The following is a 25984-nucleotide window of genomic DNA, read 5'->3' as shown; positions in this document are numbered from 1 at the left end:
GGCCTACGTTTCAGCTACACATGGAAAGCCAGATGGGTGTTCATTTGTAGTAACAAGAGACCTTGGTATTCCCTTCCCTATGCAAATATATATAAAAAGTTAAACACACACAAAGACACACACATACACCTCAGTTATATAGGAACCCCAAAATTATCCTGAGTCCAAAAATGCCATGGCAATTCATAATATTAATATGCAGAGTGAAAAATTGTGGCTTCCACCTATGATGACATTTTCCTTTGACTCAATGTCCTAATCAGTAGAATGAAAAGTAGGATACTGGTTCTGCTTATCAGGCAGAATTCTTATGGATATCTCCTGTGATAATGTATCTGAAAAGTTTTGTCTAATTGGCAAAAGAAGCAGAAATTCAGTGTACTGAGCCTGGAGTCAGATGCTGTACAGTTAATAGACAAGTCAGCACCAACTGTTCTCTTGTGTTGAGATGCCTATGTAGGTAAATATATCACTGGGTGGTGGATGCTTGCCCACAGGAATCCATATCTCCAAATGTGCCTAAAGAAGTTTCACTAAATTTAAATGCTTAGCTATTTATCAGAGTTCTAGGAACTCAAAGGCAGGTAGATAGCAGCATCTTCTAATCGATTTGCTAGAAACCAGTCTCTGGTTCAAACTAATTGTGTTCTCCAGGACTCCAAATTAGTTCCATCATATTCTTTTTCAATTGTGATTTAAATATAACTGTAAAAGAAACACAGTAAGAAAATCTTCACTTATCCAACAGTGATTTATTGAGGCATGTTTATATCCCAGGAATTTACTAAACATGGGATTTAATTGTGAGAAAAATTATTCCTTTTTATTTACTTTTGCATGTGTACACATGTGGTGTATGCTTGTATGTATATATTCAAGTTTGCATGCATGTGCACTCCTAAGTGTGTGCTTGCAGAGGGTGCAGGTCAATATCAGATGTCTTCCTAGATCCCTCTCCACTTTATATATGAACAAGGTTTTCTCACTGAAGCTAGAGCTCCCAAATTCTGCTAGTGTAGCTGGAAAGCATGTTCCGGGAATCTTGTATCTCTGTCTCTTGAACATTGGAACTACAGGTGGCTATCCATGCCATCCTGGCATTGACATGGGTGCTGGGGATATGAACACGGTGGTTCATGATTAGGTGGAAAAACATTTTACTCTCTAATCTATGTCGTTAGGCCCTCTTTTATTTATTCTACCATATTCATAATCTCCAGGTTACTGGTTAAATGCTTTTGGGCTTTGTTATTTACCAGGGTCATGTAGCACTGCAGCCATTACCATGGTTACTTTACACATGAAGAACAAAGTGATGTCAAATTTAGAGTCTTAAAATGTAAATGAGGAATAACAAAGAACAACGAATATCTTGATATTAGGGTTTAACTCTCTTGTTAATTTGCTAGATGATCTTGGGTAAGCTACTTGAACTCTGGAGCTGTATTTCCTCATCGACTCTTTACTTCCTTCTGAATGTAACTCTAGGATCCTGATATTGAAGTGAGTTTGAATTTCAAGAGCTTTGGAATCAAGTCACCTTCCACTTCATTCACCCCTTTCATTAATCTGTCTTAGTTACTCTGACTGCTTCTCTCCATCTGAACTCTTTTCCTAGTCTAAGCCACACCATATCACTCGGTTGCCTCATACCTAGCTCATACTCCTTCACTCTTCTTCCCTCAAACACATCCAGGGAGGGAAGTTATATCAAATGTCTCTACTAATGGACAACCTGGAAGAATTCCTATTATACTTACACTTAACTTCCACAGTCTCACAGTAGCCTCCATGACTGCGTGTTCAGTTCCCCACACATTGCTTCGATGTCTTTATGTGTCTCTTACATTTTACTGAAGTGTCCTAGGATGCTTTCATACATTAGTGTACACTGTTTCCTTTTAACTCTCAGTCCTTCCTTAGCATACTTTCCTCTAAACTTTGTCCCTCACACTTGACATTGCAACACCTCAACAGCCTCAGTATATATACCCTCCTTCTGCAAGCACAGAGAAACCAGGGTGAGATTCCTGTTACAAAGTCTTTCATGTTACCCACTGTGTCCTTTTCATGGCACCTATTCAGGTAGCAATTATTTATCAATTAGGTAAGTAATTATTTAGTTAATTAGCTATTTTAAAATCTATCTTCTGGACTGGTGAGATGATTTAGTGGTTAAGATGCTTGCTTGGTAAGTGTAAGGATTTAGGTTCAAGTCCCTGCTGGGCAAGGTGGCACATGTATGTGGAGTGCATTTGCCGAGCCTGGGGCAGGTATTATTTTATTCACCTTAACTGCTGGACAGGAAGTTTAAAAGTCAGATGCTAGGGCTGGAGAGATGGCTTAGCAGTTAAGCACTTGCCTGTGAAGCCTAAGGACCCTGGTTCAAGGCTTGATTCCCCAGGACCCGTGTTAGCCAGATGCACAAGGGGGCTCATGCGTCTGGAGTTCGTTTGCAATGTCTGGAAGCCCTGGCGTGCCCATTCTCTCTCTCTCTCTGTCTCTCTCTCTCTCTCTGTTGCTCTTAAATAAAGAAAAATAAACAATCTTTTTAAGAATGTTGGAAAAATCAACTTCTACCAAATCAGAGAGCCAGAGTCTCAGAGGCCCCCCAACACCTCATCACTGAAGCAGACCAAAAATGAACCCAACATGGCTCAGAGAATTTTTGCAGAAGAGAAGGCAGAAAGAATGTCAGATCCACATGTTGGGTCAGGATATGCAGAGACATTTATCAAACCAATAACTGTGGGCTAACTCCACAATACATGACCCATATACCTCAACAAGGAGGGGCCAATGGAGAAGGGATAGGTCATGGATGAGCCTAACAATAGTACCAAACTGTGTGTATTTGCTGAATAGAAAACTAATAAAAAATAAAATAAAATAAAAAAGTTAGATGCTAAATAAATGCATAGTCAATGTAGGTGTAGATTTAAGAAGTGGCAGAATTTGCCTTCTTTAGCTAGTGCAATATAGTTGTACATTTTTAATTTTTTAAAAATATTTTATTTTTATTTATTTATTTGAAAGTAACAGAGAGAGAAAGAGGGAGGGAGAGAGGGAGGTAGGGAGAGAGGGAGGGAGGGAGGGGGAGAGAGAGAGAGGAGAGAGAGAGATAGATAGAGAGAGAGAGAGAGAGAGAGAGAGAGAGAGAGAGAGAGAGAGAGAGAGAGAATGGGCATGCCAGGGTTTCCAGCCACTGCAAACGAACTCCAAACATGTGCGCCCCCTTGTGCATCTGGCTAACGTGGGTCCTGAGGAGCCGAGCCTTGAACCGGGGTCCTAAGGCTTCACAGGCAAGTGCTTAACCACTAAGCCATCTCTCCAGCCTGTGATATAGTTTTTTATGAGAACACATCGCAGGCGTGTCAGGGAATTCTACTAGACAAAGACCTCCATTTCTGTGCAGTGACTGTTTCTTCTGTTTTCTGTGTAAACTTCCTCAGCCTACCCTCCAAAGAAACAAAAACTACCCATGAGACTGTGCTTGACACCAAGCAGAGTGAGCAGTTCACCAGCCCTGACTTTGGGTTCACAATTTAGCTCGGTATCAGCTAAAACCTCAAAATAACAATTACAATGGTAGCAAGTGTTTAGTGTCACAGGAGAGGTCCAGGGAAAAAGCTACAATGGTTTTTGAAGTGAGAGAAATTACTTCAAACTGAGAGCAGGCAGCTATGTCCAGGGGTGCAGCATCCAATTGAAGCCTTAAATGATGGGTGTGATCTGACTTATTGGAGATTCTTGAGAAAGGAATTGAAAAATGGTCCCTGAAAAAACCATTACTTCTTTCCAGTTGCTACAATTAAAGTTAAAGCTAAGCCTTTAATCAAAAGACAGAAAGTGTACATTTTATATTTCATATTTATTTCTTAATCATTCTAATTTCTAGCTAATTTAGGTTTTAAAATAGGGAATCTAGGACTTTTGACAAATGCATATAGCCATATAATTACTACAACAATTATGATACAGACAGTTTTCATTACTCCCTGAAAATACTTTCATGCTGTCACTACACAACCCTTCCCTATCTCTAGGTCCTATTCTGCCTGTTAGATATCCTCATGTAAGTGAACTCATGGTAGTTTCATTCGACATAGCAAAATACATTGAGGGCATATCCATATTGTTCATGTGGTAGAAGTTCATTCCTTTTTTCAAACAGTATTTCATTGTGTGGTTTTATTATAGGCAGTAAACATCCAATAGTTGAAGGACATTGGAGGGTTTCATATTTTTCAATCCTATGATTAGGGTTCCTATAAACACCTATATATAATGTTAACATAAGTTTTCATTCATCTTGAGTAAAGGTCTGTTACTGGTATTAGCAGGTCATGTGAAAAGTATCTTTAGGGCTGGAGAGATTGATTAGTGGTTAAGTGCTTGCCTGTGAAGCCTAAGGAGCCTGGTTCAAGGCTCAATTCACCAGGACCCACGTTAGCCAGATGCACAAGGGGGCACACGCGTCTGGAGTTTTTGCAGTGGCTGGAGGCCCTGGCGTGCCCATTCTCTATCTATCTGCCTCTTTCTCTCTGTGTCTGTCTGTCACTCTCAAATAAATAAATAAAAATGAAAAAAATTAATACAAAAAAAAAAAAAAGAAAAGCATCTTTAACTTAATAGGAGTTGCAGAACTCCTTCTCCTAGATACTCTCCCCAAGCCTGCTTAGGTCTCACAAAATTGCATCTGCCCCCTCCCCCATGAGTTATCCTTGATGGTGATGGGGCTTGGAAAATGATACAGAAGTGTGCCCAGGCCGTACAGTGTCTTCCCCTTAGTAAATCACAGTTCTTCATGTTAAATGTGGATCAAAAAAAGACTCCCTCAGAAGCTGTCAGCTTTCCTCTCTCTTCTCTGTCCAGGTTGTTGTACTTACCTTTTGGCTTTCATTGTAGTTTATATAAGTAAAAACCTGGTAACATGAGCATGAACACATTCCATCCACTCCTCACACATGACGGATGTGCCTTCACCTGTCAGAAAGGCTCGTGATAAGAGCATATTGTGCACTCCATGGTTTACTTCTGCTCATGGTTATGATGTGTTGCTTCATTATTTAATTCTCACCTGCTAGTTGCAGCTGTATGACACTATGAGACTGTTGCAGTCAGGTTCACATTTCTGGTAGAAATCACCTGAGCAAGAGCAGCTTCTGGGAAAGAGAGGCTTATTTTAGCTTACAGGTTTGACGGGGAAGCTCCATGATGGCAAGGAAAATGATGGCATGAGCAGAGGATGGACATCAACCCCTGGCCAACATAGCATGTACAATAGGACCAGGAGAATGTGCCCAAACACTGGCAAGGGGAAACTGACTATAACACCCATAAGCCTGCCCCCAATAATACACTCCCTCTAGGAGGTATTAATTCCCAAATCCCCATCAGCTGGGAACCTAGCATTCAGAACACTTAAGTTTATGGGGGTCACCTGAATCAAACCACCACAGGGACAATGACCAAGCCCTACTAAATATCTCCCACCCTGGAATCCAACCTCAGTGCCTAATGACTGACTAGTTATACCTCGCAAAGCCTGGATTTCTTCCTTTGGATCTGCCAGTGCACATTCAGTGACATGTCAGGCTTAAGTCATCTCTTCTATGAGGGTGCCATTGAATTCTCCATGACCCACAGTCAGAAGAATTAAGAGTTCCCTCTACTTTCTTAGGATACAGGACAAACTTATTTTCATTATTATTATTACTTTTTGTTGTTTTTGTTTTAACTTTGCTCTAGGAACATTTACTTAACTTTGCAGTTTTATTTTTCTTTTTTCCTAGGTCTATGAGAGCATTGATGTCTTCCTTGTTTTTTTTTTTTTTTTTTTAATCTCACAGGATAAACTGTCAGGTGTTGGAGGTTCTCACTGTGGGCTCTTTGATTGAAGGACATGACATAACCCACTGTTCACCTTGCTTTGTGACTCAGAGAGAAGAGGTGTCTGAGTGGCTCACAGTTGTAACTGGAGGTGACAGGGTGATTTGATGTGTCTAAGCAAAGGCATTCCTGTTCCCCTTCTGGCTCTGATTTTTCTGTCTTGACAGGAATAGGAATGGGGATGATTTGATTTTGAGTAATAAGCACCCTGGCTCTAATTGTCTACCTTCAGAGGCTTGCCTTGTTCTGCATCAGGTGATTTTCTACCAGCATGAAATGTTCTCCTTCCCAGACATTGAATGGAGGTGCTGAGTCATGTCTGATTATACTTAATAAGACAGAGGCAGCTCCCTTTCGTGAGCTGCCTTTGAGGACAAGCTGACATTTTTACTCCTCTCTTTCTTAAATGTGGCTGTCGTGAGGGAAAGTTGAGGACGGAGATAGCTTTGGAGTCTCCATTGGAAACAGGCATATGTAGTGACACACTCTTAATCAAGACAGATGTGGTTGTCTCTTCCACTTCTCAGCTGTAGTACGTAATGCTGGGAGCTGTGAATCAAAGGATGTGTGCTGCTTATTAAAGAGACTAACTTTGTCCCACTATCTATTTACTGGTACCCCTTCTTCTAACGTTTATTTCTCTGACAAACGTGATTATTTAGTATTAGGATTTAGGATGGGGAAGACCCATTGATATTAGCTTTGATGATAACCCTGTCCTATTCCAGAGAGGAAAGGATTATGACTTCTAATCATCAGGGCCCTCTCTCCTATCAGAAGAGATGTCACTGAGTTTGAGAAAATAAGTGTTATTTGGCAACACTCCACATTGAATGTTAGATTCTTGAGAGAAGCAACTTCTGTGTTGGAATCCCACCCTTCTCTGCACTTGCTGTGTGATTATCTTACTGTCCCATAACTTACCTTGCTCAGGATTCTCATTTCTTACAGGAAGCAATACTTATACCTGATAGAACATTCATGAAGAATAAATGAGATAATAAATTTAAAACTTCCTAAAAATTGGTATATAAAAACATTTAGTATGAACGTGGGGATGGTGGTAATTATACTGAAACTGGGGATCATACTACCAGGATTACAACAAGATGCCATACTTCTGGCCCAATGCCCTTGTTCTCCATAGAGAATATCTGAAGCTCTGTATTAGGAACTATGCTGACTGCTCACATCTGCCTAAAAATGAATTCCTAAATTTAAAGAAAAAAAAATCAAGTTAAGCACTCTAGCCTGTAATCCTAGCCCGCAGAAGACCAGGGAGGAGGATCAACGGTTCTAGGTTAGCAGAGGCCTCAAGGACAAGAGGAAAGAACCTGGTTAAGCTGTTTGTTGACATGAATAATCAAAGTATGTAGAGTGTTTGAGGGAATGAATTGTACTGAAACTGCAAATTAGAAATCACTGGGAACAGTGACCTGAGAGCTGAGAAGGTTGGGGAGAGAAGGCTGGTTCTCGCATCAGGAAACTCCACTGTCCACTGACTTTGTGAACTGTGTCACTCATTCTTAGAGCCTCTTTTCAAACCCTGATGTAGGAGAAGGTCTTCCACTTGTGTGATCAAAGAATATAATATAGCTGGGCATGGTGGTGCATGCTTTTAATCCCAGCACTTGGGAGGCAGAGGTAGGAGGATTGCTGTGAGTTCGAGGCCACCCTGAGACTACATAGTGAATTCCAGGTCAGCCTGGGCCAGAGTGAGACCCTACCTCAAAAAAACAAACAACAGCAACAAAAAAGAATATGTCTGAAACTGACATCTCCACAATATAGTACTATTTATTATGTTAGCAATGATGGGCTATAGTCTTGGGTAAAATGTAACCTGAGAATAAAAGGTAGTGATTCCTAAATGATAACTAAAACATTTTCTTCCTCCAAAGGTATAGAAGTAAAAAGCTGTGTCATACATATTTCCAAGAAAACAGCATCAATGTTAATTTTTCCATGGGTAAGGATAACACAGGTGTTGGAAAAAAGGAGGCCCCAAAGATGAGTGAGTTAGATTGCAAGCATTGCATTGGGATGCATATCTGGACACACACACATACTTGTACCATGAAGCTCCTGAAAGTCCTTTTCATATGACTTCAGGCCTGTTCTCTGAAGTAGCATCTTCTTTAAAACAAAAATGCCACTTGTAGTTTTATTGCTTTTCCTCAGTGGAAGAGGGTTGATGGAAAAGGATCTGTATGACTGGAGAGGAGAAGAGACAGAAGCTGACAACAAGGATACTATCTGAGGATGGAAATTTCATATTTTTGGAGTGTTTGCTTTCTATACATACGAAACTGAAACTTCCCATTTTATTTCTTTTGTGTTGAGAACTCTGGTTTCCAGAGTTGTAGTTTCACTTGGCTTTCACTTTACAAATAAATATGCAAGAGAAAAACCTTTACCTTAAAATTGTAGTGACTGAGGAAGCTGAATATAAAGATGGTTTAAAAATTCAACCTTTGGGCTGGGGAAATGGCTTAGCAGTTAAGGCACTTGCCTGCAAAGCCTAAGGACCTAGGTTTGATTCTCCAGTATCCATGTAAGCCACATGCATAAGAGGCTCTTGCATCTAGAGTTCATTTGCAGTAGCTGGACTGCCCTGGAATACCCATTCAGTCTTTCTATCTGGTCCTCCTCAGTTTCTTAAAAAAGATAAATAAAATAAAAATAAAAATAACTTATAGAAAATTCAACCTCTGACAAAACAAGAAAAGAAAAACAATGCTGATATGAGCATAGCTAAAATGTTAATGATATGGAACAGGCTGCAAGTAACCCAGCGGATTTCCATCCTCTCTCTGTGAATAGCAATTTTCTACAATGTATGTGGAGTTGTAGCTAACTTGAATATTTAGAAATCAAGAGTTGGATTTCATGATAGCATTCTCTTTTCCCAGCTCTGCTTCTTTCCATAGGAGTTAACCCTTTCCTAAGATGAATGACCACCAAAAACCTAGCCACTGAGAGGCCTATGTCTTGAATTCTCCCTGACACTGTTGTCATTCACTCCCAGAGATTTCTCCAATTCTATTTCTGTTGCTCTCAGCTTTTGATGCTTGCTTCTCGATTTTCTCTTAGAACATTTTGTTTTCTACTTGTCACCGCCAGCCTTCAAGAGAAATCTGCATGCTTGACACATGATTACAATCGGATGAGACTGCTCTCCTGTTTCCTCAGTGACACCTCTGTTAGACGCAGTGGCAGGACTGCAGTCCGTGTCTCCTGCTCTTGCAGGTAGTGAAGATGGCACTTCCCTTGGCATGACTGGGGAGGTTGCAATGCTCACAGGATGGCCTTTCCTTTGGTTTTGTCCTTGTGGTAGGGGAGCCATGTCACCCCTGAGTGAAAGCTTATCATCGTTGCTTGGTTTTACCAAAGTAGCCTTCCTGTCCTTCCCATTGGGATGTGAGACATGGGGCTGAGGAGATCCCAAGTGCCTAGCAGACTTTCTCTTTCCATCTGTATGCTGAATGAAAAAGTGACCCTGTAACATATCCTTCCGAAGTGAATACAAATGCCCTGCTTACTGTAGTTGAGGACTTTTAGTTTTCATCTTCACATTTTTTTTTTTGGTTGTGGCTCTAATAAAATTCAATAAAAACTCAACAGCAAGCAAAATTATTCATTTTACCTTCAGTTCACACTCTCCTCATTTTTCCATATAATCATAGCTAACACATTAATTTCTACTCATGAATCAGGTGTCATGTGGTATTTTCATCTATTATTTTATTTACCCATACCAAGAACTCTATAGGCAAGGTGCTTTCATTAGTTTCCTGCTTAATTCAATGTTCTGTTACACAGGAACAAACTGAGGCAACCACATCCTTCTTTACAGGGCCCAGCCCTATGGGAAGCAGTGCCACAGCTTGAAGACTCGAGGTCAAGTCCTCTCCATTAGCTTCAGTCACTGTAAACTTTCATTGTTTGTGAGTGGCTTCATCAAATAAGCACATGCTGAATTCTCTTCTCTATAGCCACTAGTAGCATTCATTTTCTGTTACACGTTTTCATGCCTTGATTCTCAGATGATTTTCTACATTTTAAAAAATTGTTTGGCCTTTTTTGAGACAAGGTCTTATCTTTCCCAAGCTGGCCTCAAATTCACTATAAATCTAAGATTAATATTTTTTTAACCTCTTTTTTGTTTATTAATCTATTTATTTATTTGGGTTTGACAAAGAGAGAGAAAGAGGTGGGGAGGGGGAGAATGGGCGTGCTAGGGCCTCCAACCACTGCAAATGAACTCCAAATGTGTGTGCCCCCCTGTGCATCTGGCTAACATAGGTCCTGGGGAATCAAGCCTCAAAACGGAATCCTTAGGCTTCACAGATAAGTGCTTAACCACTAAACCATCTCTCCATCCCTTTTTTAACAACTCTTTTTAATATTTAAACTTTATTTTATTTTATTTGTTTCAGAGAGAGAGAGAGAGAGAAAGAAAGGCAGGTAGAGCGAATGGTCACACCAGGGCCTTCAACCACTACAAATGAACTCCAGACACATGTGCTACCTTTGTGCATCTAGCTTACCCAGATCCTGGGAAATCAAACCTGGGTCCTTTGACTTTTCAGAATGAATGACTAAAAAAAAAAAAAAAAAAAAAAAAAAAAAAAAAAAAAATTAAATTTTTAAAAGCTCTTTAAAATAATGGGCAAGGGCTAGGTGTGGTGATACAGGTCTGTAAGAGTTGTCTGAATTATTGTGTCAAAATTGTCATTGGATCTTTACATTATAGTCACTCATAGTCATGAATTAGAAAAGATTGTTTAGGGGCTGGAGAGATTGCTTAGTGCTTAAGGTGCTTGCCTTCCTAAGGACCTAGATTCAATTCCCCAGGACTTATGTTAGCCAGATGCACAAGGTGGCACATGCATCTGGAATTTCACTTGCAGTGGCTAGAGGCCCCGGCATGCCCATTCTCTCTCTCAAATACTTTCTTTCTTTCTTTCTTTTTTTTTTTTTTTTTTTTTTGAAAAAAGGAAAAGATTGTATAAAGAGCAAAAGAAGTACAGCTATTGACTGTTTAGGCCTTCCCAAGAATACTGTGCTGCATGACACAAAGTCAGTTTATTTTTTTTTAATTTAAGTTTAAATTAGTTATATTTAATGAAATTATTTATTTATTTATCTGAATGAGGTAGGAAGAGTGAGTGAGAGAGAAAGAGGCAGAGCGAGAGAGAGAGAGAATGGGCAGGTCGGGGCCTCCAGTTACTGCAAACAAATGCCAGACTCATGCACCACCTTTTGCATCTGGCTTATGAATTGAACCTATGTCCTTAGGCTTCATAGGTAAGCATATTACCCACTAAGCCATTGCTTCAGCCCTTTTATTTTATTTTATTTATTTGAGAGAAAGGTAAAGAGTAATTTTAAATTAATTTTAAATAATGAGAGGCAGAGAGAGAGAAAATTGATGAGCCAAGGACTCCAGCCATAACAAACGAACTCCACACACATGTGCCAACTTGTACATCTGGTTTATGTGGCTACTGGGGAGTCAAACTTGGGACATGAGGCTTTGCAGGAAAGTACCTTAATTCCTAAGTCATCTCTCCAGCACATATGCAGAAGTCAGTTTATTTTACGGTACTCCAGCAAAGAAAGTCATTCTCCTCAGCCACGTGAGGATGCTTATTACAAAATTCATATATATATATATCATATATGAATATATGTATATATATGCATATATATATATATATATATATAATTTTTTTATAAATAAAATAATAGGACCATAGTTTAAAGGCAGCACACCCAGAATCCATTTTTTAGCCTGCTAACATGTGCTGCCACTTTGATGGGAGCCATAGAGCCTTCTCTGTGTGGCTGTCAAGTGATGCCATTTCACACCCCTCCCTTATATGCACAGAAACTCAAAGGGTGGCCACTGAACTTACAAGGTCTTTTGGTTGGTGAAATGATTTGACAGAGATCAGAAAAGAGCCTGGAGACCTTCAGCTGCTTCTCTAGACTATCAGATCTAAAATTTTGTAGAATACTTGGGATTATTCCTCAAGCACCCTACAAGTAGGAAAATTTTGCACAAACTGACATTTTCTGCTTAAAAATGAAGTGAGGAACATCATCTTGACACTGAATGAAAAACAAAATTCAAATTATTCAGAGCTTTGAGTGTGTTTACCTAATACTAACTGGAAGACTTGGACCCAGCTCAAAGCCACCTTTTAAGTAATAGCATTATATCTTTATTAGTACTATAGGACTAAATTTCAATTTGATCTGATGTGTATGTCTTCCTCTCTTCCCTTTTCTAATTTTTGTCTTTTTTCTTTGTTTTTATGTCCAGGTAATTCATTACTTTACTGTATCTTTCTTTTTTTTTCTTTCTTTCTTTCTTTCTTTTATGGAATGGGGCTGGCCTGCCGCTTCCAACTGATGTACAATGACAACATTTAGGACAGTGTCAAGATAAATACCCGGTGTCAAAGGGGTGGACAGCTCACCATAGCAGGAACAATCTCTAACAGTCCTGTAAATCTGAAGCTGTGCTTTGTGGATTTCCCTTCCCAAACCTCAGCTGTTGTCTGAATTTGGCATTCTTCTTTAACTGGCAAATCTCATTTATTATCATCTGCCTAGGGCTATTTCTTATTTTCTTCAAATTACTAAATCAAGAAAATTCCCTTTTTTTGGTGGGAGTAAGGTATTTCTAATTATCTGGTCCAGGAAAGCCATCTGCCCAACTATTATCCTCGTCCTAAACAGCACAGACAACATGAGGAGAAATGATGGATGTGCAGTCACTGCAGCTCCTCTCCACCCCCCGCCCCCCGCCACACACTTCCATGTATCTCCCTTTGATGGCTTATTTGACAAGCAGGAATCATCACAAGAATTTCCTACATTTTGTTTGAGATCTTTGTTTCATTCTCTTCCACATAGAGGTATCTAAATTTCAGTAATATTTCCCTAATATAAATCACACTCCATTTGTCTAGTGTATTAATTTTTTAATTCGTCATTTTTATAGGTGAGTACTAGAGAAATATCTATATATTTTTACTATTTATTTTTATTTCAAGGATAAATCATGTCTTAAAATTTAAATAATACTCTTATGACATGTATTCCAGGGAATCATGAAGATTTAGGAATCCTTTGACTAAGCGCTACCTTAACAGATGAAAGGAAGCAGTGTTGTTAGCAAAGATGATCATCACTAAGATAAGAGACTCACAATAAGAGTGTGTTTAAACTAAGCTTCTTCACCTTTGCTTGGCAAATCTTTTAAAAAGAAGGTTCTGCCTCAGTGTTTTGGAATGGAGTCTGAAAGTCTGTAGTTCTGAGGAGCTCCTGATATACAATAATGATGCTGGTGGGACATGAACCATGCTTCGAACAACAGGGTCATAAAACAGTTCATTTCTCATGAGGATTTAGAAGTAGACTTTCAAGGCTAGTGAGGTAGCTTCATAAATTGTTAAAGATCCCACCTTCTTTTACTTTCAGGTCTCACCATGTCTAGGGTGTAACCTTCATGCTTCATGAATTGTCCACAATATAATCCTAGTTATTTTCCAAGCAGAAGAAGTGGGATGGCAGAAATTGCCCAGAAAACAATAACATCATTATCTCTTAAAGAATATTTATAAATTCTATCCGTATAAGTATAATATCTTCTGGTTGCTGGGACAAAATACTTAACAACAACAACAAAAGTTTAAGGAAGAAGGGTTTATTCCAGTTTACAGTTCATGGTGACAGGGAGGATATGGAGGCAGGGGTTCGTGGCAGCTGGTCACATTCAGTCACAGAGGGCAAGCAAAGTGGAGTGACACATGCTGAAAGCTCAGTTAGCTTCCTCCTTTGTCCACAATCCAGAAATCTAGCCTATGGTCTGCTATTGCCCATAGTTACGATAGGTTGTCCCACCTAAATTGATGTAACCTTGAAAACCCTAAAAGACAAGAGATTTGTTTCCAGGGTGATTCTAAATCTTCTCAGAATTATAACCAGAGATTAAGCATTACCCCAACCCAGGATAATTTAAAACATAATCCATCTTCTGGAGCTTAATCATCTTCCTTTATCCAGGTAAATGGCAAGCTGTGAGCATAGCCTTTATTCTGGGCAGATATGTGTTCATTTGAAAATTTCCAAATCTCAACAGAAGTGGAGAGGTTGATGTAGGGGCATCTTAAGTGTGTGAAATACCTGAGCAGGCTCTGCTACAGATCTAGTGGTCTGCCACAACTGATGGTTTTCCAAAGTTTACATGGAGAGCTACATATTAAAGTTTAATTCTAACAAGCACATGCATAACACTCCCCATGGTATAGAGGATGCAACACCATGAGCCACTCACATTTCTTAACTATTCTGTATCATTGGTCCTTGGATGTGAAAACAGATGTGCAAAATGATTGAAGACTCAATTGGTCATGACACCTGCCCTGTATGTCCATTTCAGTGGTGCATTCCTCTATCTCCCCCTTCTTTTTTCTTCTACCATCCATACATAATCTCTCTTACCAGGTTCTGTGATTTTTCTTTTCTTTTTTTTTTTTTCTGTGCATCATATTGGCTTGGTAACTTCCAACATAATACTCTACATGCCTTTCCTTATTTAGCATGTTGCTTGGTGTCAGTTGCCTGGTGTTATAAGGCAAGTTCCAGGTGTCTTTGCTATGCTGACCACTAATCATGAGGATTGGCTATGGGACTTGTCACATGGTAGAGAGCTCATCACATGGCTTTTAGATGAGTGGATAAAGCCAGTAGGATCAGAGACTATTTTTGAATCATGTCTGTCATCCCCGAGCCTGGAGCTCTGTGCTCCTATTGATGTTCTCATTCAGAAACTGCTATATTTGTCACAGAGACTTTCCTATACTCGTTGATTTATTATTTGTCTTTATAATCTCTTGTTAAATGTAGCTGACAAACTAACCATTTGCTCATGTCATGGATCTTCTCAGGATCACAGTTCAAGGTTAATATTTCCCAAAGAGTCATGTATATCCCTAGAAAATACAAAATTTAGCAAAGCATGAGAAGAGTAAACAAACATGCACTTCAGTTTGAGGTTGTCCATGCCTTCAGCTTACCTAGAACTACTAGAAGATGCTGATGGGTATGTTTTTAAGTGACCTTGTCTACATTGGATTCCAGTCTGGAAATACAAAAAGGATTGGATGGTAATCTCAGTGGAATCTCAGAAACTACAACCTCCACCCTCTGCCCTTTACTTAGAAATGAGGAAAAGAGTGACCTTGGCCTGAGCTTTGGGGGTACTGACCTGAGCCCCAAACATAACAGAGGAAAAATTGGGGCAATGTGGGAAGATATGCCAAGTTAAGAATATTGCTTGATGAGGCCATTGGTTTCCATCACGATGTAATTACTCCTGCTTGGGTGTTTGTTTGTCTGTTCCTGTCTCAGAGAATGACTCTACATAGAGATTCAGTCTTGTCATGGGGGGAATCTGCCTGCAAGGCTCACTATTCCTGGAATCCTGAAGACATTGTACTTCTCTTGGTGTTATTAATACTGAAGGGAGATAAGGACATTTTGATAAACTTAAGGCCAATAAAACTTACATGACCAGTTTCTTTCAAATAGCTATTTCTGAAATGAGTAATAGTTTTATGTACAGAATTGAGCAGGAGTGTGATCCCAAAAAAGTAGAAAGATATCAGATCCAAAAGGAAGGCATAGATGCCAAACTTCTATACTTCATTTAATTAACCATAGGTATCAGCAGGCGAAAATGAAGAGTCATTTTTTTTTTTTTAATGAAAGCAACTTATATGCCCTTGTTTTATGCATTCAATTTGTAAATGTTGTTCTGTCTTTCTTTAATGAACAATACTAGGTTCTTTATGGAATAGAACCAATTTGTATGTTATGTGGATGAAGCTGGTACATTGCTATAGTTTGGATTTTAAATGTTCCCCAGATGCCCTTGTCTTGAAAGTTCTGTCACTAGCCTGTGGCACTCTTGGGATGGTAGAACTGTTACAGGGTTGGGCCTGGTGGGAGGAAGTTATGTCCCTGCGAGTGTGGCTTGGATATTAGAACCCTGGCCCCTCTCTTTCCTTTTCTTTTCTGCTTCATCATGTGCTTCCACAGTGCTCCACAGGCCACCGCAAAAAAGGCTAGGAGACCATGGACAGAAATCTCTAAAATCATGAGGCTTGGGAGAAAGGTCAGTGGTTAAAGGTGCTTGCTTTCAAAGACTGCTGGTCCGGTCTTGATTTCCTGATGCCTATATAAAGCCAGATGCACAAAGTGATGCATACATCTGGAGTTTATTTGCAGTGGTAACAGTCCCTAGTGCACCCATTCTCCCTCTCTTTCTGTCACTGAAATAAATCACTGAATAATATTTAAAAATAATAAAATAAAATCATGAATCAAAGCAAAATGTCAACACATTCATTTATCGCATGTGTCTGTTACAAGAACAAAAAGCTGATCAGCACATATATACCTTCCTTAATTTTCATACATTTCAGTAAAGGCAAAGTACATGTACAGAAATTGAGCTAAATAGAAGCATTTCATCCTTGCTCATATCACAAGTAAGCTTCCCATGGCAAATAAATGCATATGAAAAGTCATCCTACCTAGGTTTTTAATGGTGCAAATCTTTGCTCTTGCTTTCCTATACTTGAATTTCTTGAGATTTAAATACTTATCCATTTCTCTATCCCAACACGTAGCACAATGCCACCGCAGTTTCTCAATAAATAATAATAAATTCAAATACATCAGCAGCTTTTCTGTGCGAAATATCCTGCTTTGAGTGGGCAAGCACAGATTTGGGACAAGTATCTTGGATCTATGTGCAGGCAGCTTTTATTTGTGTTACCACTCAGGCAGAAGTAAGTCAATTAATCTCTCTGTCTCCATTTCCTGGCATGTAATGTGGGAATGGGCATGAAAGCCAGCGAGGGGAAAGAGTGTTGTGAGATTAATTAAGTAAAATGTATACCCTGCTATATAAATGCTAATTGCTGTCAGGAGCGTGGGTTGGATTTTCCAGTGACATGGCTTTCCAAGGCTTTTCCATTAGTCCTCTGTGTCACCAAGGCTCAGAAACATTTGGCTGAGAGAAATGATGACTTTGTGATTCCCTCACGTTGAACGGCCAATTTAGAAAGGACTTCCACTGTGGAGCAAACTGTATAAGTAGGGGCATTTAAACAACAACAACAAAAATGAATTCATTGTGCCAGTAATTTGCTAAATTCCCTTTGCTGTTATGAGATACAACTTTATTTACATAATAGCTCTTGCTTGTCTTTTCTGAGGCAGGTGCCTGCAGTTGAATCATACCATTAATTTGGTCTTACATGACACTGCAGCCAGTTGTCATAGATTTTATTTTTATTTGTTCATTGAATCCTTTAGAAAGCCTTGAAAAAATACCCCCAGGTAGCTGTTAGAGGAAACTTAAAAAACTCATAGAATAAATTTCAAATGGACAATGCCATAGAAGAAAAGCTCATAGCATTTTTCCTTATGTTCATTAATAGTGATATTTTCCCCACCCTATTGTGAAGGACTCTTACTCACTTTGTAGAGATACCCATTCGGCTTATGAAGCATGAGGTAAAAGAGATGCATAGCAGGTATGTCTTTCCCCTTAAAAATGGATTACATCTAGTTTTACTGAAAACATTAAATCAGTGGGATCAGACAAAAATCTGGGTTGTGGTTTTTGTCGAAATTTCGGCATGTGAGGATCTTTGAAAGTGCTATTTTTTAAACATATTCACTCTTTATTTATTAAATTATCTTAGGAAATACAAAGTGGGCCCACATTATACCATTATATGCAATATTGTTTGTATGATATATCTCATTGTCTTAACACAATGGAACTTTGTTTCATATGACAGTCCCTTGAGAGATTACATGGCATACCCAAACAGCCCCGTAATAAGTGGGAGGGACACAGATTCCATTCATCTTGTGATGCTATACCCTTTAAAGAATTTATGTAAGGACAAAGAAAAAATACAAAAGGTTATATTGGAGGCTTCATTTAAAGCCAAACCCAAAAACACAGAGCTCCAGCACAGTTCAGGGATACATAGTTTTCTCAAGGCCCCAGGAAAAATTCTTTTCATTCTGAATGCAATCTTGCCAACCTATACTACAAGCTGTCTATGATCACTGAAGTTCCATTACATTGATTGGCCTGAGTATATACTATATTTGAGAGTTTAGACTAGCTCTCCACTTTTTGCTATGTCTTCATTCACAATCAGATTCTACTACTGTGCAAAAGAGAAAGATATCTTATTACCAATCATTGCTAATGGCTCTAAATAACTCCAGGAGTCAAAGTGTTAGGCTGCAGTATTGGTTCAAAAATAAAGTTACCCTTAACCATCCCCACCCAGCATGGCTTTCCTTTTCTCATCAATTTACCATTGTCATAGTTATAGGGAATCATGTTAACTTGGGGCTTTTCAAATATTTTGTATTATAGAATGGGGTTGCACAGTGTGACAAAAATGTTACCATAACAGTAAGTTAAAATTAGATTCATATTATGAGGGAGGTCTTGTTTTGCATTTAATGAGACCAATTCCTAAGAAGAAGTATTCTGTTTTCCTTCATAGTCTTCTAGGTCTTCAAAATCACTGCCAGATATGAAATTCAGAGCATACACAGTTTTGCAAGCCCCCAGAGATGACCAGTCCCAACATCCCACCAGGACACTGACCTGCTATGAGTAAATGCTTAAAAATGTTCATGTTTATGGTTTCAAACATCTTCTGCATAGGACCACTTCACTACTGATAACAGAACTGTGTAACTCTTAAAATGCCTTTTTTTTTTCAATCTTTTATTCTTTTCATTTATTTATTTGAGAGAGAGAGAGAAAGGAAGAGGTAGTTACGGAAAAAGAATGGGCACGGTAGGGCCTCTAGCCACTACAAACAACTCCAGATGCCTGTGATAATAATATGTGTTCCCTCATGAGGTGGCCCACACTGCCTCTCAGCAGTTTGTTATTTTTGTCACCCCTTCTTCTAACCAAAACCTTTACTAACAGTTCTATTATGTCTTGCTACAAGTTCTTTAGTTGGCCAAGTCAAGAGCCTAGATAGAAAGTGGCCTGCCCTCTCTGTTAGACCTCCAGAGCAGGTGATCCATTTTTTTAAAATAAATTTATACGTAAAATCGAAAGTTCACTTTGAAGGTTTTCTTTTGCCTATGTGGCTGCACACAGTGTTTGGTGTTAAAGTTGTGTGGTCTTTCACAGAGGTTTCTGTCATTCTCCTGCCTGGGTGTAAGAGGCTGGTTGTCCTCATCCTTGGAGTTGAGTGGTGAAAGCTGGTTAGGGCTGAGAAGCAGGATTGGAAGATTGGTTCCATTTTCGTTCAGGGCATTTCCAATTCATTTGCCGTGCTAAGATATATTGCCGACATTGATAATGAACAAATGTCAATCACCCACTACTTCTGAGATCCGCTGTGTCACACTGAGGACCCCAAGCTAAGGGAGAAGCAGGATCCGTGGTCTGTACTTTGTCCAGACAGAGGGTAAAGGAACCTGGTGGAATGTACTCTTGGCATGAAAACATTTATGACAAGGGCATTTATTTTCTTTTCTTTTATATTTATCTATTTATTTTGGTTTTTCAAGGTAGGGTCTTTAGCCCAGGCTAAACTGGAATTCACTATGTAGTCTCAGGTTGACCTTGATCTCACTGTGATCCTCCTACCTCTGTGCATGCCTCTCCCTATGAGGTGAGGGAAAGCGTTGGGCCATGGGGCAGCAAGGCAGGATGACTCCTTGCCTCCATGCTGAGGGTTTCTGGGCCTTTGAAGCCTTCAAATTTGCAGACAGTTTTTTTTTTTTTTTTCTTTTCCTGCTAATTGAGGATTGTTGCTTTTTTTTTTTTTTTTTTTTTTTTTTGAAATCCAGTAAATTGGTCACCCGTTCCTTGTCCAGTTAGATGTTGTCATAGTTTTGCCTCATGTTCTTGCTGTTTGGGATTATGTTTTCAATTGTTATAATGGTTTTCATGGGCCTAGAGAATTTTTACAAGTGGATGTATAAATTAGCTCAGTCACCTTTGTCAGAAAAACTGTGCTCGAATTTTCCATAAACCAAAAGAACTAATTCTGTAACTCTGCAGTGTTCATGAAAATAGTTAATAAATGTGAGTAGGTATTTTATAAAACATATTGTATAGGTAACACAAATGTCCATTCATTAAAATAGTCTTGAGAGCTTTCCAATTTTCTCTGTATATTGAATTTAAAAGGCAAAGCTAATGAAAGAAGAGGAAGAGTTCACTATTTATCATGTCTTGAAACAGTAGTTTCATTTCCAAGAGATATACTACTTACTTGATTATCAAATTTTTTCCAAGTCATAAGGACTCAAATCCTTTGCTTTTAGCAAAAGTAAAATAGCTGCAGATTTCATTGTTTTACATGCTACTGCTAAAGATAAATTACCTATTAATCCTAAACTTCAGTGGAAATTCTTCATTGTATGACATGTGTATTTTTTGTCCACAGATTATTTTTGTTCTTGTATCCTTGGTCAGTCGTTAAAAAAAAAAAAAAAAAAAAAACCTGGACACCTATGCTAATGGAAGTAAGCCAGTTGGTCGTCAACTTGACCCTGTGCTCTCTCCTTGACCAGTCACTTTTCCTAGGCTTGTTCTCACAGTGGTAACCTAATTCCAAGACAAAGGAAAAGCTGTCAAGTTTTAATTTTTCAAGTTTCTCACTGCATTGCATTGGACAGTGAAATGATCATATATCCCAGATCCAAAGGGTAGTGGGAGATTCATAGCTTCAAACTAAGGGGGATGAAGATACCAAGAGGAAAAATAATTCTTTTTTTTTTTTTTTTTTTTTTTTGCAGACTATAATCTGGATTTGGCAAGTGATCATTGAAATAATTTCTACTTTTAAAATACAACACATAAGACACATAAACCACAACCTCATGGGAAATACCTGCAACCCCACTGAGGAGTGTCCCCAATGGAGTAGGGGCAGGGATGAGGGAAATGAGGTTACACACAGATGATGTATGCATATGAAACATTCTGTTAATAATAATAATAATAATAAACATTAAAAATATAGTAACAAGATATTTCACTGAAGGAGGTGTGAATTTGAGTATCCTTTCCATGAAAAATGTCTCAGTGGTTAAATGATATTGTCAACTCCTGTCTAACTTTACTCACTCAAAACCAGCTTTTCCAAATTGTTAAGACAGGATTTCAAAAAATCTTATACTTTATGTTTTTAAAACATTTACAAAATTTAAAGTATTTATTAAGTTGTATATATAGTAAGTCATATCAGGATTAACACTCAGCTTTTTGTATGGGATAACAATGAAAGATGATAAAAACAGTTTTTCAATATGTCAAGTACTGTAAGATATCCCATTAACATAAAGTATGCAAGGAGAGAGTAGATTTAACACAAGTTCAGCAAACTTGTTTACATAGTTATTTTGTTATTTGTAAACAGTGAATCACTATTTCATTATTTGTGATTAAAGTAGGAATGCCACCATTCTGTTTTAGAATGTTGTATTTAATATAATGCAAAATATACACATTTCAGTTTTTATAACTGACATAAAATGTTTCAGATGTCAGTTTTAATGTAAGAAAGATTGCAAAGTATGGAACATGTACTTTATACAGCATATATGGTTAATACATGCATATATTACATATCTGTGCACGGTAGCAGTTCAAAGAAGAAATAAAACTATTTTAAGGTTTAGAACTGGTCCACTCCAGAAGTCTTTTCTACATTTTTGTGGTGGCATATAGTCATATTAAGAAAAGTATTATCCTTCCTTTTTAAATACATTAATGTTATGCTTCATCATAAAATAGGTATTCATGTCTAATAAATCTTTTTTTTTAATTTTGCAGAACACTCAGCTTTATTCACTTATTTATACATTTAACAACTCTAAAGTATTCACTGTCTAATAAATCTTTATTTGATTCTCAATCATTGAAACACAAGCATGTTGATCTCCAGTCTGTATCATGGAAACTTTTTTTTTTTCATTTTTTTTATTTGAGAGAGAGAATGAGCGTGCCAGGGCCTCCAGCCACTGCAAATGAACTCCAGACTCATGCACCCCCTTGTGCATCTGGCTAATGTGGGTCCTGGGGATTTGAGCCTCGAACCGGGGTCATTAGGCTTCACAGGCAATCGTTTAACCACTAAGCCATCTCTCCAGCCCATGTATCATGGAAACTTTGACTTCCTAAATTCCACAACCCTGTTTGTACATTGTGGTCACTCATAGATGCACATGGTCAGCCCACATTGGGGGTATGGTAAGTGTAAAACACACTGGATTTAAAAAAAAAAAAATTATTAGTTTTCTATTCAGCAAATACAGGCAGTTTGGTACCATTATTAGGCTCATCTGTGACCTACCCCCTCCCCAATGGCCCCTCCTTGTTGATGTATATGGGTCGTGCATTGTGGAGTTAGCCCACAGTTATTGGCACGATAAATGTCTCTGCATATCATGAACCAACATGTGGTTCTGACATACTTTCTGCCCACTCTTCCGCAAAATTTCCCTGTGCTATGTAACACACTGGATTTTGAAGGCTTACTACAAAAATGTCAAGATGTAGGAACTCATTTTGATATCTTCAATATATTAGGTTTAATGAAATATACTATTAACATTAATTATACCTGTGCCTTTTTACCTTCTTAATGTGGTGATGGGCACCTTTTATTACATATGCAGCTAGAATGATGTTTCTGCTTCATGGTACAGGTCTGGTCCTAAAAGCAGAAGATCTAGAAGTAGACGACCTCTCTTCCTCTAGACAAAATTTTGTGTTTGTTTGTTTTTGTTTTTGTTTCTGTTTTGGGCTCTGGTTTCCACAGTAAGACCTTTCATGATTTGAAAAAGCTGACCACTTCTTTTTCAGGGGATGATCCTTGGTTCCTTGCAGACTTTCACCATGGTACCAGATAAAATATTTATGTAAAACATACTCGAAAAACAATAAAGAAACGGAGAGGAGTAATCTCTTCGCAGGTGCTTCTTATTATATATTATTAAAGGAAAGCCATCAAAGATGACCAGGGAAAAGGGTCTTGGGAAAGAGCAAGTATTCTGAGGAGACACTGTCTCTCTGGAGGTCTTTAAAGGAAAGTGATTCATCTATTCTATATTTTCTTCTTTCTTTCTCTCTCTTTTCTGTCTTTCTTGCTTCTTCCTTTCCTTCTCCTCCCTCCCTCCCTTCTTTCCTTCCTTCTCTTTTCCTTCCTTCTTTCCTCCCTCCCTCCCTCCCTCCCTCCCTCCCTCCCTCCCTCCCTCCCTCCCTCCCTCCCTCCCTCCCTTCCTTCCTTCCTTCCTTCCTCCCTTCCTTTCCTTTCGTTCTTCTCCCTCCCTCCCTCCCTTCATCTTCTCTCCCTTCCTCCTCCCTCCTTTCCACCTCCCTCCCTTCCTCCCCTCCTTCCTTCTTTTTTTCATCTATCTATTTTCCCAGAACGTTGTGATGACTGGGGACTAGACACCATGAGGCAAATCCAAGTGTTTGAAGATGAGCCAGCTCGCATCAAGTGCCCCCTGTTTGAACACTTCTTGAAGTATAACTACAGCACAGCCCATTCCTCTGGCCTCACCCTGATCTGGTACTGGACCAGGCAGGACCGGGATCTGGAGGAGCCAATTAACTTCCGCCTCCCAGAGAACCGCATCAGTAAGGAGAAAGACGTGCTTTGGTTCCGGCCCACCCTCCTCAACGACACAGGCAACTATACCTGCATGCTGAGGTAGAGTCTTTCTCACTGTCCATTGTCTCTATCTTTGGCTCCTTGACTTTGATTCAGACTAAGAATATGCTTAAACCTGGAGGGCAGTAGCATTTATTTAGATGTGTTGTGCCTCATTATCAGTGGCTTAGCTGATGCAGGGTGAAGGAGGCCTGCAGGGAACATGGTTGTATGGCTGAGAACATTCTCCATGGGTTGTTCCTTTTTTACTGTGATATTAAGTTGGAGCAACTTTCTTTGCTTTTCCAGTAGCTTTGGGTCCTGTCCATGTGTTCACTTTGCCTGGGGGCATCCTGGGAAGAAGAAGGTAGAGCCCATTCATAACTGATTTTCTTAGCTTCTGACAAGTACCTGGCACAGACTACATGGATACCTTTACAGAAGAAAGATATTTGCAGGACATCAGTGTATTTAGCACAAGGCTTTAAGCTTTTCTAGCAAAATTCATTGCAGAAACAGGTGAATACCATGTCCCAAAGAATCTAAGACTATAACCAAAAACACAACCACTTTGGCAAAGTTTACAGAGATAGGCTGCCCTTCAACTCATGAGTAAATTTATAGTTTTCCCTAAAACATGACATTTAAATTTTATTACAGATTAAATTTCTGTTTAGAATAAAATACTCAGAATATCTAAGCCCTTTGGAAGAACTGCCATTGTAAAGTTTAGTTTTAATAATCCCACTATTTTTTTGGGGGGGGTATCAATCCACATTTTGTTTTCTAAGTACCCATCTAGCATATGTTCTTTATTTCTTTCAACATAATTTCCTAATGACCATTGATTTGCCAGAATTGCAGTAATAAAGTATCACAAGTGGAATGTTCTGAAGAAAAAACAGACAGTGTCTCACAGATTTGAAGGCTAGATATCTAAATTCAAAGTGCATGTGTGTGTGTGGGGGGGGGTGGGATTCATTTGCAGTCATTTTCTTCCAGGCTGACATATGTCCATCTTTTCTCCATGTCTTTTCATGGTCTTCCTTCCATGTGTCTCTCATTTCTTCTTCCAATATCAGTAATTGTATTAGATGAAAGTCCATGTTCGTGACCTCATTTTAACCTATGTCTTTAAAAGCCCTAATTCCAAATGCAGTCCAATTCTGAGGTTCAATGGGCTAAAACTTGGCATATTGATTTTTAGGGGGTTAGTTCATTACATAATAATTAGTCAGCTTATTTACCGTGGGCATTAACTGTTCTCTGACAGAGGGTTTTGATAAATATAAATCTTTTACAATCAACTTCAAGGGACGTCTGCTGTATTACAGAAAAGACTGTGGATCAATGGGTCTTTATAGTCTCTAAGGATATCTTTATTTACTTAATAATAATTTTATTGCAGTGGACTTAGCTTTGGGATGCATAGGTTTCTATCATTTATGTTCAAATTGAAGTTAGTGTAACAGTTGGTGTAAAGCAAATAATGGAAAGAGAACTGGGTTAGAAGGCGGTAAAACAGCTTTGCCACTATTAGCCAGTAGAGATATGAGTCATGTCTCCAGAGCATCAGTGTCTGTCTCCCTCCAGTGCAAGAAGACCACCTGTTCTTTGGGCTCTCTTTCATCTTTGACAGTTGTTAGTTCATTAACATTTCTCAGGTGAGTATCTGAAAATCCCTGACAAGCAGTGATCACTTGTATTCTGCATGCTTTTGGTTTCTACTGCTTCCTTACTTGCACTACCCACTCCTGACCTAGGGCTTGTCCCAGATTTAATCAACTTTCTACACTATAGGAGTAGAGTGGCTTGTCTGGAAAGTTCTGTATATACCATTAGTATTATTTTTCAACTTCCAGATTGTGTGACCTTAGGTTTACCTGTTGCCTAATTTCTATGTCTGTCAAGCAAACCTAGAACTGAATTTGTCAGCTTGAAACTACAAAGCTTTGCATTGCCCTGACTGAGAATGGCCTTTTATCAAGCCACATAGAATTATAGGACTGCTTACCTTTAAGGCTATAGAGTTAGATTTACTGCCTATTTTTAAGTGCTTATATTCTTCTTCAATACTATTAAACTGTGGGAGTTGCAAGGGTCAAGTTAAATATTTTCATCACATTTATTAACATCAGAAAATGCATCTTTATACTAAAATGAAGTATATTTTCTGAAATTTATACTTATGAAATTCTTCTCCCACATGGTATATGTTTTGTTATTTATTGGTAAGATTATTATCCACTGCTCTTCTATCAATGGTCCCAGTGTTGTGACAAGATGTCTTTAAACACCACCCCTTTCCTCATGATTAGAATGCATACCCTGAGCCATACATTGAA

General features: G+C 38.7%; 1 protein-coding gene across 6 annotated transcripts in view; it reads left to right on the top strand.

Annotated features, from left to right (window-relative positions):
* LOC101602880 (interleukin 1 receptor accessory protein) overlaps positions 1 to 25984 on the top strand; it is a 135674-nt gene that overhangs the window by 66204 nt on the left and 43486 nt on the right. For all 6 annotated transcript variants that reach the window (XM_012947903.2, XM_045149941.1, XM_045149939.1 and 3 more), the window contains one exon: positions 23414 to 23699. In XM_012947903.2, coding sequence (XP_012803357.2) covers positions 23414 to 23699 — 286 coding nt within the window. The remainder of the gene's footprint in view (positions 1 to 23413; positions 23700 to 25984) is intronic.

The sequence above is a fragment of the Jaculus jaculus genome, chromosome 5 (assembly GCF_020740685.1).
Source record: "Jaculus jaculus isolate mJacJac1 chromosome 5, mJacJac1.mat.Y.cur, whole genome shotgun sequence".
Lineage (NCBI taxonomy): Eukaryota > Metazoa > Chordata > Mammalia > Rodentia > Dipodidae > Jaculus > Jaculus jaculus.
Note: the sequence above shows the minus strand (reverse complement) of the source record. Positions and strands in the feature narration are given on the sequence as shown.